The 15888-nt window shown below is 37.5% G+C and overlaps 1 protein-coding gene across 20 annotated transcripts in view; it reads left to right on the top strand.

Moving 5' to 3' along the window:
* Window positions 1–15888, top strand: part of SETD5 (SET domain containing 5) — an 82198-nt gene that overhangs the window by 57175 nt on the left and 9135 nt on the right. For 14 of the 20 annotated variants that reach the window (XR_011377816.1, XM_030840792.3, XM_060308439.2 and 11 more), the window contains 3 exons: window positions 4128–4257; window positions 12037–12281; window positions 15287–15343. Coding sequence is in view for 19 of the 20 variants with exons in the window: in XM_030840792.3 (XP_030696652.1) it covers window positions 4128–4257; window positions 12037–12281; window positions 15287–15343 (432 nt within the window). In the remaining variant the exon portion in view is untranslated. The remainder of the gene's footprint in view (window positions 1–4127; window positions 4258–12036; window positions 12282–15286; window positions 15344–15888) is intronic. The other 6 variants (XM_060308443.1, XM_060308444.2, XM_070046595.1 and 3 more) reach the window with 1 other exon arrangement.

Raw genomic sequence — 15888 nt, 5'->3', positions numbered from 1 at the left:
TAAAAGATGAGCCAAAGTGGTGTGGGATATGGAGGGGAGGAGGGCAACAGGGATCTGCACACAAAGGAAGGGTACTACCACTGAATGAGCAGCATACACTGAAGAAAGTCTTTTCCTAATCTTACCTAAGTGTTTGAGTCACTTACTGGTTTATTTAGGGGAAATTACCAAGTAGAACAACTCCTAAAGAGAAATTTGACCATGAGATCTTTGCCAGAAGTGTTTGTGGATGATGGACTAACATAACTTTCAGGTGTCAGAAGTGAAAACAGTGACAACTTTCTTAAGAAGAAAATAAGACTAGAAATTTGCCTAAGTGATAAAGGAAAGTTGGGTCTCTGGGGATCTTTTATTATACCAAGTTACTTATCCTGGATCTTACAAATTATCTGAGAAGGAAAAAAAAGTATTTGCCATTTAATGACCATTATGATTAACCTAATTCTGTAATAATTGGAGAAGGGCATTAACTGTGGTATGGCATGCGAAACTAATCTTCCTGTTACATTTAGCTCAGTCCCTCATTAAGAGTAACAGCTCAGAATCTTTAACTACATTTTCAGAGTAGTATTGAACAATTAGAGAAGCTGTAAATATGGTCTTTAGTTTGGAGGAACAAGTCAAGAGATGGTTTAATATATATGAAATAGACTTTTTCCTTTTGTTCTGTCTTTGGCTAGACACAGTACTAGATTTCCTAGGATGTTAACTACTGAAGCATCTTACCAAGTCAGATAATAGAATTTCTTATTTTGGTCCTTTAAGAAGGGTGAACAATTATTAATACAGAGTAATAGTGAAGTCTGAATTGTAAATAGTACGGACTAGCCTCTTAAAATACTGCCTTGATCATTGTGATGCTGGGTTATAATCTTTCTATTCCCATCTTGCTTTTTTCCAAGTAGCAGAGTTCTGTGAAAATCGAAAACGTGTAGAAATATGACTTCAAATCTGATAGAAAATCCATTTCTTAGAGCTCTTTTTACCTGGTTATGGTTTAGGACTTATATCTGTATCTCATCTTTGTGTCGCCATTGGCAACAGTTAGAAATACTTAACTCATGTCCGTGTTATATTCTCCACATGTATCTGACCATCCTTAGTCTTGTTTTATACAGGCTCTGCTCAGGCACTTTTATCTATTTGTGTCATATTGGTCTTTGGGAAGAGTTCAGGCTATGTATGCTGACTTATATATCAAATTATCTTACTTAAATTGGGTCTTTTAAAATTAAGTTTTAATCACAGATTTAATAGTTGCTGTTAATGTATCAAGATTATATTACACAACAAGACTGTAACTTTTTATGGGACAAAATTAATGAAATTGGGCCTTATATAGAAATTGAACTCAGCTTTATCCTAGATGGGGAAGGAGAAGATTTTTTAGATTGGTTAGAAAGTACTCATATAGTACAGGACCTAAGAAGATTTCCATGATAAAACAAAATTGTAATAAATTTCTGAAAATCCATCAGAGAAGAATATAATTTAAACAGATGAAAACAACCATCCTCCATGGGATTAGTTAGAACAGTGTACATTCTTAATAGGCTTACTCTTTCATATCTGATTAAAGGAGATAAAAGCTTCATAAGTTTAAAACAGTATAAAGCTGCATGGGTATATTTGCACCCAGATTCTTAGAGTATTTGGCAGAATGTTTTGTGATGTCTCTGTAGTTTCTAAATTAAATTGATTCACAGTTCTTAACTAGCATGTTATAGCATGTCTTTTGTTGGATTTTACTTCACTTGTTATTTTAGAATGGAAGCATTTATGACTGGCTAAGAAGCCTTTCGGTAGTATCCCTCCTTGCTCTCTCTAAATCTCTAAACTTACCTTGTAGGCATAATATGTGTGGGCATTTGGTTTCCCGTTCAGACTGAAAATGAAACACTGTTTTGCATTGATATTTCATGATGTGCACTAGAGTGTTGTTAATCTGTATATCTCTGTACATAGCACTGAAATTCAGTTGAACTAGTCCTCACTGAACATGTGTGCCCAGTACTGTGCTACAAGCTTTCTTCACACACACTGTCTCACCATTCATGATAACCCTGTGAGGCTGGGATTATTGCTTCAATTTACAGATCCAGAAGCTTTGGCTCAGAAGCGTTCAGTAACTGGCCCAGAGTTAGGCGTCTAGTAAGAGACACAGCCAAGTTTCAATCCAGGTCTTTGGACCCTAAAACCCAAATTAATTCCTTTCTCTTTCCCCATCGTAATGAGACCCTTTAAGACATTTCTGTTGCCCATCTCTGAGCTTCCTAAAAATCTCTTCAACACAGACTTTCAGGGAAGGGAGAAATGTTCTTTTGACCTTAATAACTGTAGCTAGAACTTGGGGAGAGGGGTTGTCTAAAGTTAATTTATTATCTGTAGGGGTGATTGGGATTTGTTAGATACAAATAGCTGTTCATGTTCCTTCTTTACAGGCCCTGAAATATTGTGTAGACGTACATATAGGGTCAGGGAGGAATGGGTTTGATCATGTTGCTGTGTTCGACCTTAAGCTAACCAAAGCAGCATCTTATTCCTTAGAATGCCCTTGTCCTGGTTTTACTTTCCCTTTTTGTAGTCATCAGATCCAGAGTGTAAGTTCTTTTATGGGTGCGTCTATTTGACACTGGAAATATAAGAAATTGACTTCTCTAGGAAGAAAGGACAGTGACCCCAAATGAGTCCTGTCATCTGCTCTGATGAAAAACTTGTATGTAATAAGGTATCTATAACAAAGGATTTTCACTCTTTTTGGCCTCCTGGCCTTATTTTCCCCATCTGTATAATGAGTGCGTTAAGACAAGGTAACCTCTGAGGTCTCTTCTATGTAAGGAGCTATGGTTCTGACAGTTTTCATCTTTATATCAGTATTCTGTATGTAGGAGAGTTAGTTCATTCTTGGTCTTGTTTTGGCTTTTCAGAGACCTGATCAAATCCTAAAATGCTGATGTGATTCAATAGATGCTGAGCTGTCTTTCTTAGGTACTTACTCACTCTTTACCCCCTCATGTTCATAATTTTATTCTTGCTTTCATTTGGCAGACCACATGTTCTGGTTTTCTCACATTATTTCCTAAGTTTCTAAGAGGGTAAATCTATTAGAATTTCTCTCTTTGGTAAAGAGAATATTTACTTACCTGTAATATTGGTTTTCTAAAGGTGTAAAGTTATAATCACCTTTGCTCTTCCTATTTGGGATAGGGTCTGACTCAGAAATTGATGTTTATCAAAATTCGATCTGTCTTATGTCAGGGCAGGAGAGCCACAGAGTGGTGAGCAACCTACAACTGTGTATCTTAAGAGAACACAATTACAGGTAAGAAATTTTCTCTCTTCCACAGGATGCATAATCTTATTATGCTAATCTCTGCAGACTTTCTGACAAAAAATCTATTTCCATCATTTTAGATTCCATTATTCACAACAAAAAATGACTGATTAGAGAGCTCTTTTTTTACTTTTTTTTGCCTTTTTGATTTCTGCATAAGGTCATTTATTCAGGTGATGATTTGTATTATTCATGCATAATTTAACCAAACTACTTAACAAGGAGGGAAAACTCAGAGGATATTCTGAGAGTAGACTTTCTGGAAGCATTTCGGTACTTGTAGTGAAGAGCTGTTTATCCTCATCCAAAGTTTTCTTGTGAATCTTTTCGATTATTCAGATATGCCCAACACAGGGCAGACAACTCTTAAGAGATCTTTTATCTTCCTTCTATGCACTTATTTTATGTGCTAGTTTCATCCTGTGTGATCAGAGTCTCTCTTAAATAAATGCTAAGATTTCTTCCTTATCTTTTCCCATTTATCCCATTCTAAGCAATATGAAAAGTTAAATAGTAATCTTTTTTTTTTTTTATTGGTTTGGGCTTTTTTGTGGGACTTCATTATGTGTAATCCAGGTTTTCTCAGTTATGCCCCATAAAAGGAATTGATGGGGCACTATCCTAGAATGCTGAAACACAAGACAAAAACTACTTGACTGTGGACCCGAATGAATGCATTGTATTGCATCTCTCACCAGTTGATATGTAATGACCTGGTTAATGCATTTAAAATAGGTGACCTAAATAGTTTTAAATGATTATTGATAATTCCCTGATTCTTTTCCCATTATAGCGCTGGATAAAGCAAGCCTTGGAAGAAGGGATGACCCAGACATCATCTGTACCCCAAGAGACTAGAACTCAGCACCTATACCAAAGTAATGAGAATAGTAATTCTTCTAGTATCTGCAAAGACAATGCAGGTATGTGTGGCAGACCTTTCTGAATACTTGAGCAATGATTATTTTGGGTCTACATAAAAAATTTCACTGAGTACTTTAAAAAGTCTGATACAAAAAAAAGAAATAGCATTGTTCTCTAAATAGTTACTTTACATCTGTCTTTACAGAGGAAGAGAGAGATCTCAAGTCAGGGATCAGTATTCCCAGGACGACAAAGAAGGAACTAGACAGTGTACAGATAACAGCAGAAATGGTTAAAAAAAGGTTAGATACATTTAAAGTAGTAAGTTTAGGAAATCTATATCCATATTTATAAGAGGAGAAATAAGCAAGAAAGATGCGGGGCACTATTCAGGAAAGAGTCAAAATCGTAGGTGATTGAGTTGGGTGGGACTTGGTTGAAGGGGCAGGGGATGAGTGAAGTAAATGAGAAATTATTATGAATTGGTTGTTTTCAAACTGGAGGGTCATGTAAAATCATCTGGCCCACTGGTTTTCCAGTGACTCTTGCAGGGGTTTTAATTGAATTGCAGTTGAAAGCACTGGTGTATGGACTTGATACCAACTTAACTTATTTTGGGATAGTCTTATTACCGGTTTCTCTTGGCCAGTATTACTTTAATTGAAAAGTTCTGTGTGATTCCTCTTAGTTTATTTATCTCTAAATCAATTTTGTGAATATTATGCAATCAAAACAAAATGCCAAAATAAATAAGATGCTAAAAGTCACATAGTAATATTTCCGATTTTCATAAAAACCACTTCTTTGTTTCTGTTTATTGTCTGAGTAAATATGAACTTGAATTAAATAAAGAGATTTGTACTAGGAATATCTGCTTTATATTAAAACTTTGTGTAATACTGTATTTGGGGGAAAAATAGGCTACTAAAAACAGATTTTTTTAAAATTATTGACTTTGTTTTTCTATCCCTAGATTGGATTATACCTTGTAAGTTATCGCATGTGTAACCTCAGGATAATAAGATCCCAGTGTAGAACATCTGGAAGATAAATGATACCATGTATTTAAAATATCTTATTCTCTTCACCAAATATTAGGGAGATTTACTCAAACCAGGTTAACATAAAGAAATGCTGGTAAAAGATTTCCGTCAATATTATCAATTTATTGGCAGCTTTTACAGTACGGTGAGAGTATTACTTAACTGAAATCTTCTATCTAGTATACACACATATGTATATGTATGGTCTGTGTGTGTGTGTGTGTGTGTGTGTGTGTGTATTTGAGGATGGGAAAGGGAGGCTGTATTAGCAATTCATGTCCTGACTGGCAAAGACTCATAGGGAAAGTTGCCTTTGTTACTATGTGCCCTGGTTGGAATGGAAGTAGGACTGTTAGTCACCAACCTTTATTGAACTTCTCTCGTCTCTAGCAGTGAGAAACATTCAGAGGACACACCTTGCCCTTCAGGAATAACGTAAATGGGAAAATATTTAATTATAACCAAGCAGGGCTTCCCTGGTGGCGCAGTGGTTACGAGTCCGCCTGCCGATGCAGGGGACACAGGTTCGTGCCCCGGTCCGGGAAGATCCCACATGCCGCGGAGCGGCTGGGCCCGTGAGCCATGGCCGCTGAGCCTGAGCGTCCAGAGCCTGTGCTCCGCAACGGGAGAGGCCACAACAGTGAGAGGCCCACGTACCGCAAAAAAAAAAAAAAAAAAAAACAAGCAATACTCAAATGAGTGACTTGGTATATTGCTACAAGTTAGTGTAAATCCTGAGGAATTATTTTTATTTGGTTTCTTTGGTTTTTTTCCTCTCAAAAAGATCAAGAAAATATTAATCAAGAAAGGGAAAAAAGAAAACAAAAAGGGATACAAATTGGTGTAGTAGAAAGAATCCAACAGACCTGAGTTTGAAGACCATCTCTGCCCTTTACTAACTATATGATGTTGGGCAAGTTATAAAGTTATCTCTGAGCCTCATCTGTGAAATGGGTATAGTAATATCTGCTTTGTAGAGCTAATATGAGATTAAATTAAGGTACATAAATTACCGTATCAGACCCTTAATAGGAATTATTATTGTCATTATCTACAGATTTCTTGTCGAACATCTATGGAACATTTGCAGAAATTAGTCATGTACTAGGATACATTAAAGATTCTAAGTTCCTAGAAGCTAAAGTTGTATGGAAATAAATGGTATTACTCTTCAGGCAGGGGAGGACATAATGTTCATTATTTGTAAATGATGTGGATATCTATCTAGGAGAGCCTAAACAATCATTTGAAAAAATTAACAGGAGTTCAACAAAACTGCTGGATATGCAAAAATTAATACCATTTATGTACCAAGAAAATGAAGAAAAATTTTTCATTGCCGAACTTAACAGAACTGAGAAACTGCCTAGGAATAATGGTGGGGACATGTAAAGCAAATCATTACTGAGAAATATTTTTTTAAGTCTTGAGGAAATGAAGGGAACTCCCATACTGATTAATGGAAAGAAGAAATATAATGAGTCAGTTTCTTTCCTGGCTTCAGATAGTTTCCATCAAACTAGTTTGTTTGGGGGTTTGATTAAATGATCTTGGAAGTTTATCATAAAAAGCAAACATGAAAATAAGAAAAAATTGAAAAAGTAATGACAAAGAAGTACTTTACCTAGAAGTGTAAAACTAACTTCTATTATGAATCTAGAAGCTGGTAATTAGTACAGGTGCAATAATGGATGTATATATGGAACAGAATAGCCAGAAGCAGGCCTTATGTAAGTGAAAGATTTGGTAAATTATTCTGGAATTTTTACTTGCATGGGGGATGAGAAAGACTTAGATCTTTGCCAAAGTAAATTCTATGTGCATTCAGTGTTTTGGGTTTTGTTTTTGTTTTTGCGGTACGCGGGCCTCTCACTGTTGTGGCCTCTCCCGTTGCAGAGCACAGGCTCCGGACGGGCAGGCTCAGTGGCCATGGCTCACGGGCCTAGCCGCTCCACGGCATGTGGGATCTTCCTGGACCGGGTCACGAACCCGTGTCCCCTGCATCGGCAGGCGGACTCTCAACCGCCGCGCCACCAGGGAAGCCCCCATGTTTTTTAATTAAAGTTAAATAAACAATGTTTCTATGTCCTTAGTTCTCTGAATTAATAGAAGACAAAAATATTGGGAGAAAGGATTTGCAACAAAAATGACAGGGAAGGGGTTCCCTGGTGGCACGGCGGTTGAGAGTCCACCTGCCGATGCAGGGGACACGGGTTCGTGTCCCGGTCTGGGAAGATCCCACATGCCGCGGAGCGGCTGGGCCCGTGAGCCATGGCCGCTGAGCCTGCGCGTCCGGAGCCTGTGCTCCGCAATGGGAGAGGCTACAACAGTGAGAGGCCCACGTACCGCAAAAAAAAAAAAAAGAAAAAAGAAAAAAAAATATATATATATATATATGACAGGGAAGTAATACCCCCTACTAGCAATTTGGTAAGATTTATCATGCATTTTATTTTTTTAGTTTATTTATTTTTTTGGCTGCATTGGATCTTTGTTGCTGTGCACAGGCTTTTCTCTAGTTCGGCAAGTGGGAGCTACTCTTCCTTGCAGTGCGTGGTTTCTCATTGCGGTGGCTTCTCTTGTTGCAGAGCACAGGCTCTAGGCGTGCGGGCTCAGTAGTTGTGGCTCCCGGGCTCTAGAGCGCAGGCTCAGTAGTTGTGGCGCACAGGTTTAGTTGCTCCGCGGCATGTGGGATCTTTCCGGACCAGGGCTCAAACCTGTGTCCCCTGCATTGGCAGGTGGATTCTTAACCACTGCACCACCAGGGAAGTCCCTGTCATGCATTTTAAAAATTCATTCCTTAACCTAGAAGTTGTTGTTCTAGGTACTTGTTCTGTAGAAATAGGTGTGGACCAAAATTTTTATACAAAGTGTTAGTCATGGAATTATTAATAATTGCAAACACATGCAGGATAAAAACAACCTGGGTTTCAACAAATAAAGAAATGTTAGAATTTGTGGTTTATCTTCTATTACACATACTTTTGGTGGAATACTATAGAGTAGCATTAAATTTTTTACTCTATTTTATCAAATTAACCTCCAAAAAATAGCACAGTACTACTTTTGAATTAGATTTCACTGATCTGAATCTTGAATCTGTAAGACTATTAAAAGAATAGTTTATTATGTTGAAATAAAATTTTTCCGTGGAATGTAAAGGTGGTTGGTTCAGTATTTGAAATTTTATTCATATAATTTATTAGCCAGCCAAATGGAGAAGGGGGAGTAATAGCACAGTAACTGTGAATTTAATGATAAATCTAATAACATACTGAATGATTTTTTATTTTACATCTATCTGAAAACAATTGCCAGTTATGTTTCCTGGTGAAAACTAGTTAGATTAAACTTTTAAATTGGTTATCAACTTATCCCACTATTACCATTCTTATATAACAACATCTAGAATTGTTACCCAAACTGATTACCAAAAAGAAAATCTATGAGATAAAAGTTTTGGTAAAGAGGATGTATTTGTTGCCATTGTATACAAATAATATGCTACTCTACCTGGAAAAGCCAAGAGAATTAACTGAAAAACTGGTAGAGATCAATAGGGTAGCTGGGTACAAAAATATGTAAACATTTTCTTACATGTTAGCAATAACATTTAGGTAATACACAGGGAGAAATACATCCAGTTCACAGTGGTAACAGAAGATAGTGAACACTGCAGAATAAACCTAATTAGAAATGTGGCAGATCTATAATGGAGAGGAATATAAGGAATTCCTTGGCGGTCCAGTGGTTAGAACTCCACACTCTCACAGCTGAGGACCTGGGTTCAATACCTAGTCAGGGAACTAAGATCCCACAAGCTGCGCAGCAGAGCCAAAATAATAATAATAATGAGGAGGAGGAATATAAATGAAGGCATGAGTAGCTAAAAGATCGTGCCTCGGTGCTCAGTTAGAATTCTTGACAAATTACTCATGAATTTAATACAACCCCAGTCAGCCTTGGGGAGGGGGTAGTATCAGCATAGTGTTTGTTAGTTTGTTTTAAAGTTGTTTGTTTTTTGATGTGGACCATTTTTAAAGTCTTTATTGAATTTGTTACAATATTGTTTCTGCTCTATGTTTTGGTTTTTTGGCCGTGAGGCATGGGGGATCCCAGCTCCCTGACCAGGGATCGAACCCGCACCCTCTGCATTGGAAGGCAAAGTCCCAACCACTGGACTGCAGGGAAGTCCCAGTATCAGCATAGTTGACAAATGATTTCTACGGTTCATTGACATGAACAAGTATGCTAGAATAGGCAAAATATTTTGGAGAGCTAGAGTAGAATAACTGGAATTGCCCAAACAATTTTACTAAAAAGGGTACAGAATAACATTCAGAACTAAACCCAGTATCTAGTCGGATAAATGTCATATTTCAAATCAATAGAGAAATATGATTATTCTATAATTACAAAAGAATTTGGAAGAATATGCTAGCCATTTGGCCTGTGAAAAGGATAGAACATACTAGTACCAAAACTACTATATGTTCTGAGTTGAATTCAAAAATTAAATATGGAGATAAAGGGAAAATTGGTCAGTATTTTTATTGTCTTGGGGTGGGGTGACAAAAACATGACATCAGAGGCAGAAAATAAAGGAAATGGTTGATATATTTGACTAAATAAAAATATAAAACATTGTATAGCCCAAGACTATTAATAAAATTAAAATATAATTGTAACATTTTTGTCATTGTAATGGAAGGATTTTTACTATGTATTTCTGATTGAAAATAGTAGGTTATTGTCCAGTGTGATTTAGACAGGGTGAGTAAGGACATGTCAGGAAAGAGTTCTAGATGAAAATACACCAGCATATTAACAATGAATTAATTTGTGGATATGATTTCAAGTTATGTATGTGTTTCAATATGTGGGTGTTTGTTTAGATAACCTTAGGAATTATTTGAGTAAAAGTAAAAAACCATAAAAGATAGGTTTAACCACATGAAATTTGATAGCTGTGTATGGCAAAAAGAAGAAAAATGAAACTTGAAAAAAACAATTTTGTAAATATAGTGCCGTTCATAGAAAAAAGTACGCAGATTACCACTGGCCCATAAACCTCATAAGGGCAGGTGTCAGGTCTCTTGTTGAATATATCATAATAAGTACTCAGTAAATATATTTTAAATGAATGACCTTTAAGTTGATTTTGGGGGTGGGAGAGTTCATCTGAACTTTATAACTTTTCTACAATCAACTTTATCACTTACATAATTACCTTTAGTAGTTACAGCGTTGGACCTAGCAGTATAGCAGTCTTTTGAAAGATTCACTGTTTAAGACTCTCAAAATATATAAACCTAACTATAAGTCATGAATCACATGTTTGTTTGTTTATACCTAGGCACTTTTCAAAAGGAGAAAAGAAAAATGAGTATCTGGAACAGAAGGAAAATAGAAATATACTTCTAATCTAGGAAAAATTTTAAATTTTTATATATATGAAAGGAGAAATATGTATCTCCAGTGTTTTTTGCTTTTATTTCTTGTCTCTGCTTCAACCTCTACTGCCCTAGTTCAAGCCTCATAACTCTTTCTGTTTACTTCATTAACTCCAAATAGTTTCCCAGTGTTCATTCTTATCCTAACCATTGCTACCAGGAGAATCTTTCTCAAGCACAGCTCTGATTACTGTCCGAAAACTTTTCCTCAAAGACTTGGGGTAAATGTCACTCCTTCCACCAAGCCTTGGGGGTATAATTTAACCTAATGATTAAGAATGTAGATGGGAACCAGGTGACCTAGTCTTTCTCTCTTTATACATCAAATTCCTTATCTGTAAAGTGGGGATAATAATAGTACTGGGTTTATAGAGATACTCAAATTACATCTGATAATTCACATAAAGCACGTAGAATAGTGCCTGGTGTGTAATAAGCACTTAAAAGCATATTTTTTTTTTTTTTACTAACATAGCAGTATGATCACCTCTGTTGAGGTTCTTAAACTTACACGTTTTATATATGTTTTCTTTTTCTTACACATTTGTAAACTCATTTAAAATAGAATACATGATAACCATTTTCCCCCACTTACCTGGTTCAGTGGTTTCCATATTGTAGGTATTTAGTAAATGAATAGCTTTAAACTGTAAACGAATAAAAATAGATTTTTCCTTTGAGAAAGTGAGACAGGTGCATTGGCCTGAGTGGTCAGTAAAATTTATAGTATATTAACTTCCTTTCAAAGTGGAACTAAGAAGTGTACAGTAGAAAGTAGGATATTCCAATCAGAAAAAGAGTACCACCCTACTTTTTGAAAATGATTGGGAGAAGTTTCTGTAGAAATGATTTCACACTTTGAAGCACTATAAAACTAAGAACTCAACAAGGATCAAGTAATCATGTGTAACTCTTTCCTACTAAAACAATATTACATAAAGAGCTGGTAAAGAATGGCAAAAATACATAAAACCTTGAAACTGAGCTCAGTAGAGGGTGATTTTAGCAAAGAGACACAGATTAGAGATGTTCAGAAATTCAGTGTGAAAAAACTAAATTTATATTTTCCACTACAAGAGATTAAATTAGCTCCAGGGATTAGTTATCAGAAGGGTCAAATTCATCTGGTGATTTTCTGGGAGGTAGAGAATTTTGAGAATTACTTTAAGTGTGACAATTAAAAAGTCTTTGGGCTTTTGGTTTGATTGCAGGAGATAACAATGGGATGAGGCAAAAGTGGAGTTACCAGCCATTGTGGGCTAGAGATTAATAATGGCTTCACTATGAAGCAGCCCTTGAGGATGTAATTTCAGACCTCTCATCCAAGCTTTGTATTTCACAGACTTGTTGAGCCCATTAAAGAAATGGAAATCTCGCTATCTGATGGAGCAGAATGTTACCAAGTTACTGCGGCCTCTTTCTCCAGTCACACCACCCCCTCCCAATCCAGGCTCAAAGAGCCCCCAGCTGACCACACCTGGCCCATCTCACCCAGAAGAGGAGTGTCGAAATGGATACAGCCTCATGTTCTCACCAGTCACGTCTCTTACTACTGCTAGTCGCTGCAATACTCCTCTGCAATTTGAGGTGATTTGGGTTTGGTTGTTGGGAGTGCTGAATATGAAAATCATTATTTGCACCTCCTCATTTCAAATACATCACTCCAAATGTTTCTTTACCATGTTCTTCGCCCATCTTAGCAAGAGAATGGGAAACCTCAGGGTCATTGTGACCTATTACCTGGTAGCCTCTCATCTTGGCAGTCCCCATACTTCCCAAAATAGGAGTAGTGCTCCCACAGGTGACACTCATCTTATCTTTTGCATGCAATTCATCAACCTCCATTACTTTAGGTGGTAATCGTGCTAGATCTTTATCTTTACTGTATACCTTGGTTAAAATAGGCCTCTAGCTGCTTAGTAACCATTAATGACACCTGCCTGAGCGCTCAGGTTATACTGATTGGTTGTGCCTCCATTTCTAGGCCTTTAAATAAGTGAAGTGTCTGTTATTTTGCATTCTCGTGTGCCTAAGTAAACAGATTTAGAAAGCACTGAGGTATGGTTTATGGCAATTTAGGGGTTTTATTCATTCCCAGATTACTTTTCCTTCTCCTCATGTGTTAGGAATGAGAAGTAGAAAGAGCCTAGCAACATGCATTTATAAGAACCAGATTTATTACACTCGCTCTCTGGTCAGCTGTTTCAAAAAGTTACTTCTGAATTGCTTTAGTATTCAAGTTTGAGTGACGGCAGCTTTACTGAATAGAATCCGTGTGCGTGCGTTAAAAAAAAAACTCATCTATCGCATGTTGCTTTGATTTATAATTAAATTAAACAGACACTATCTATTCCTTCTCAGAAAAATTTGTTCTGATGACTAAACACTCAGCTCTGACCCTACCTTGCACTTTTCCAGATGTGTTCTTTGATAAAGGTGAATGTTCTAATCAGTGCCATCCTACCTATTCAGTTTTTGTGAGAGCATGGAGATTAAAAAGACCTGAACCTTTAAATGACTAACTCAGAAAGAGGAAACTTAGCAACCTTGAAAGTAAGAGACAGCTGTATTCTGTACCTAAACTCGACCATATTAACTTACTTTCAGAGCAAACCTTTTTGAGAAGGCGAACAGAACCTTCTGGTTACATTTGATTTCTAGGGAAGTTACCCTTTACCAAATTCCCTGTGGCGTTCTTTTTAGTCAGATAGCAAAACAGCTGAAATGGGCCTTACTAACTTTACTTGGATCTAATTGCAGTTGATTTTTCATTTAGCAGCCAAAGTTTGATGGTAAAATTTCGTGAGAGGACGTTCTCACTGGGAGGCAGTAGATTCTAGGAGTAGAATTTCATACTTTATTATAATTAATGTTTTATTATAATTAAAGGTGAAATTAGAAGGTGGGTTGCCATCTAGAACAGCCGGGTTTAGCACTCAGTGTATTTCCTACCCCTTGCAGCGTTTTGGATAACTGAAATTCTATGCAAATGTAAGGTGTTTTTATTTTCTATTTTTTTTAATCAGAGATCATTTTAGTGATGCGTAGTCTAAGCATAATGTTAGGATACCAGGAGGGAAAGAAAACATAATACATTAAGTAGCCGATCCTTTCAAAAAGTTCAGTGCATGTTTTCACTGTTTTAGTCTCATGATTTAACTAAGAAAATTTGGCCTTTTTCATCAATTCAAAAAACAGATTTCATCATCCCAACCATCTTTATCACCATTCTAATTGCTATACTCTTTCCTATATTCTAGTATGGGGAGGTGGGGAGCCTTATTTCCATCCAAGACTATGACACAAGAGAAATAGCAGAAAGGTGTCACAAGTGAAGATCAGCTTGGCTGGGGGAAGAATATTTTTGAAAGAAGGAAAGTGAGAAATGCTAAGGGAATGAGTTGAAAAGACATGTAGTAGAGAGGCAAGATCATGAGGAAAGGGAAGCATCAAAAAAAAAAAGTGAAAGCAACATTGGGAGGCCAAGTTTAATGAACCCCTCCTTTCCAGCAGAATAACGCTTCCTTTGTTTTCCTGCCTGGAGAGCCATACCCCACTATCCATCTCGCACATACTACCACCCCACCAAATAAAGTGAACACCAGTACCCCTGCTCTGCTAAAACAGCCTCATTTCCTGCCCCAGGATGGGCCAGCCACCCAGGCCACAGCTGTCCAGAGCCTGTGATATTAGAGGCCCTCCCCTACCTTGCCCCTGAATCCTTGTCACAGCAACCACTGTCATTCTCTGCTTTTTACCCTTCATACCTTCCCATCTGAACTTACTGCCCAGTTCCTGTTTCATACGGGAGTGCTGCCTCATGCAAAAGCCGCCCTAATGGTAGCCCTGTTTAGGACCAGAGACTGGAAGTGTACACATCTGCCGTTTTTTTTTTATTTTCTTTTCTTTTTTCCCTCTATTCCTCAAAGTACAGTGGATTTTAATATCAGAAGAACTTTAGTGGTGGTGGTCAGATCCAGTTGGATTATGTTAAGAACCATCTAGCCTATGAGCTAGAGAATCCATCAATCATAACTTCTGCAACTGTCATTCAAGAGGAACTGGCCATCTTCCTAGCCCTGTCAGCCCCCAACATGCTAAGCAGTTTCCCTGGGTAATGGTGGCAGGCTTGAGTCACACAGGAGAATTGAGGAAATGTGACATTCAGAATAGGGTGTGGGGTGAAGAGAAAAGGTGCCCCTAAGCATGAGGAATGAGTGGTAGGGTGCCCCTCAATAACAAGTACTGTAGGAAATCTCTTCTAACATAGAAAGACATATACTGTAATAGTGTAAAATCTTACCAATTTAACTCTTGGTATCTGCTTGAGATGTTTACTTACAGCATGATACATAACCAGTTTATCCTTAAATGCTTTCAAAGACGCCAGGAAGCATTTTAACAAGTCATTCTGTCCATCGAGATGAATTCTGCATTTGAACATTTCCCTTGTGCCTTCTTACCCTTCTCCCTGCCCCACCCCCCAAAATTTGTGGCTAACCATCTATGCTTGCTTTTTTTTGCTTTATTTTTTGTTTGTTTTGTTTTGCTTCTTTGAGTAGATGAATAACAAGATGCTTTTCCTCCTCTAGAACATATCCTCCCCTGAGAGTTCCCCTGCGAATAGGCCCGAGTCCCTGTCACCCGAGGTAGTTATCACACCATCTCAATCACACTTGGAGGCTGAGAGTGAGTGTGCATGAGTGTGCTCCTGCCTGTGTGGGGAGGGCTGGGGGATCTGAGTGAATGGGGTGATGGGCTGGAGGGTGGCCGATTGGTCACTGTAAGTTGAATGAATCTTCCCATGTGTGCCTGTGGTTACTCAGAACTCTCAATGTAGATGGAGGAAAATGAAGTAGTTTGTGTGTGTGTGTGTGTGTGTGTGTGTGTGTGTGTGGTGGGTTTGTTTTTGTTGTTTTGGGGGGGTGGGGGGGAAGGGTATGGCTGAAGAGTTTTCTTAAAGAATAGAATCTAGAAATCAAGTTTAAAGGAGCTGAAGATGCGGTGGGAACCTTGTTAAAGAAAGTCTAACAGTGTGTTTGTTAAATAAGGAAGGTTATATCAACAGTTGGTAGGAGCTGTTTTTTGATCTTTATTATCTTGGGCTGATAAAGGAGCAGCTTATATTGGAAAAGTTAGGCAGCGATTTATGCCTTATTCCCGGGTTAATCTGACAGCTGTTTAACTGGATGTT

This window comes from Globicephala melas, chromosome 11 (assembly GCF_963455315.2).
Source record: "Globicephala melas chromosome 11, mGloMel1.2, whole genome shotgun sequence".
Taxonomy (NCBI): domain Eukaryota; kingdom Metazoa; phylum Chordata; class Mammalia; order Artiodactyla; family Delphinidae; genus Globicephala; species Globicephala melas.
The sequence above is the reverse complement of the archived record's forward strand: the minus strand, read 5'-3'. Positions and strand labels throughout refer to the sequence as shown.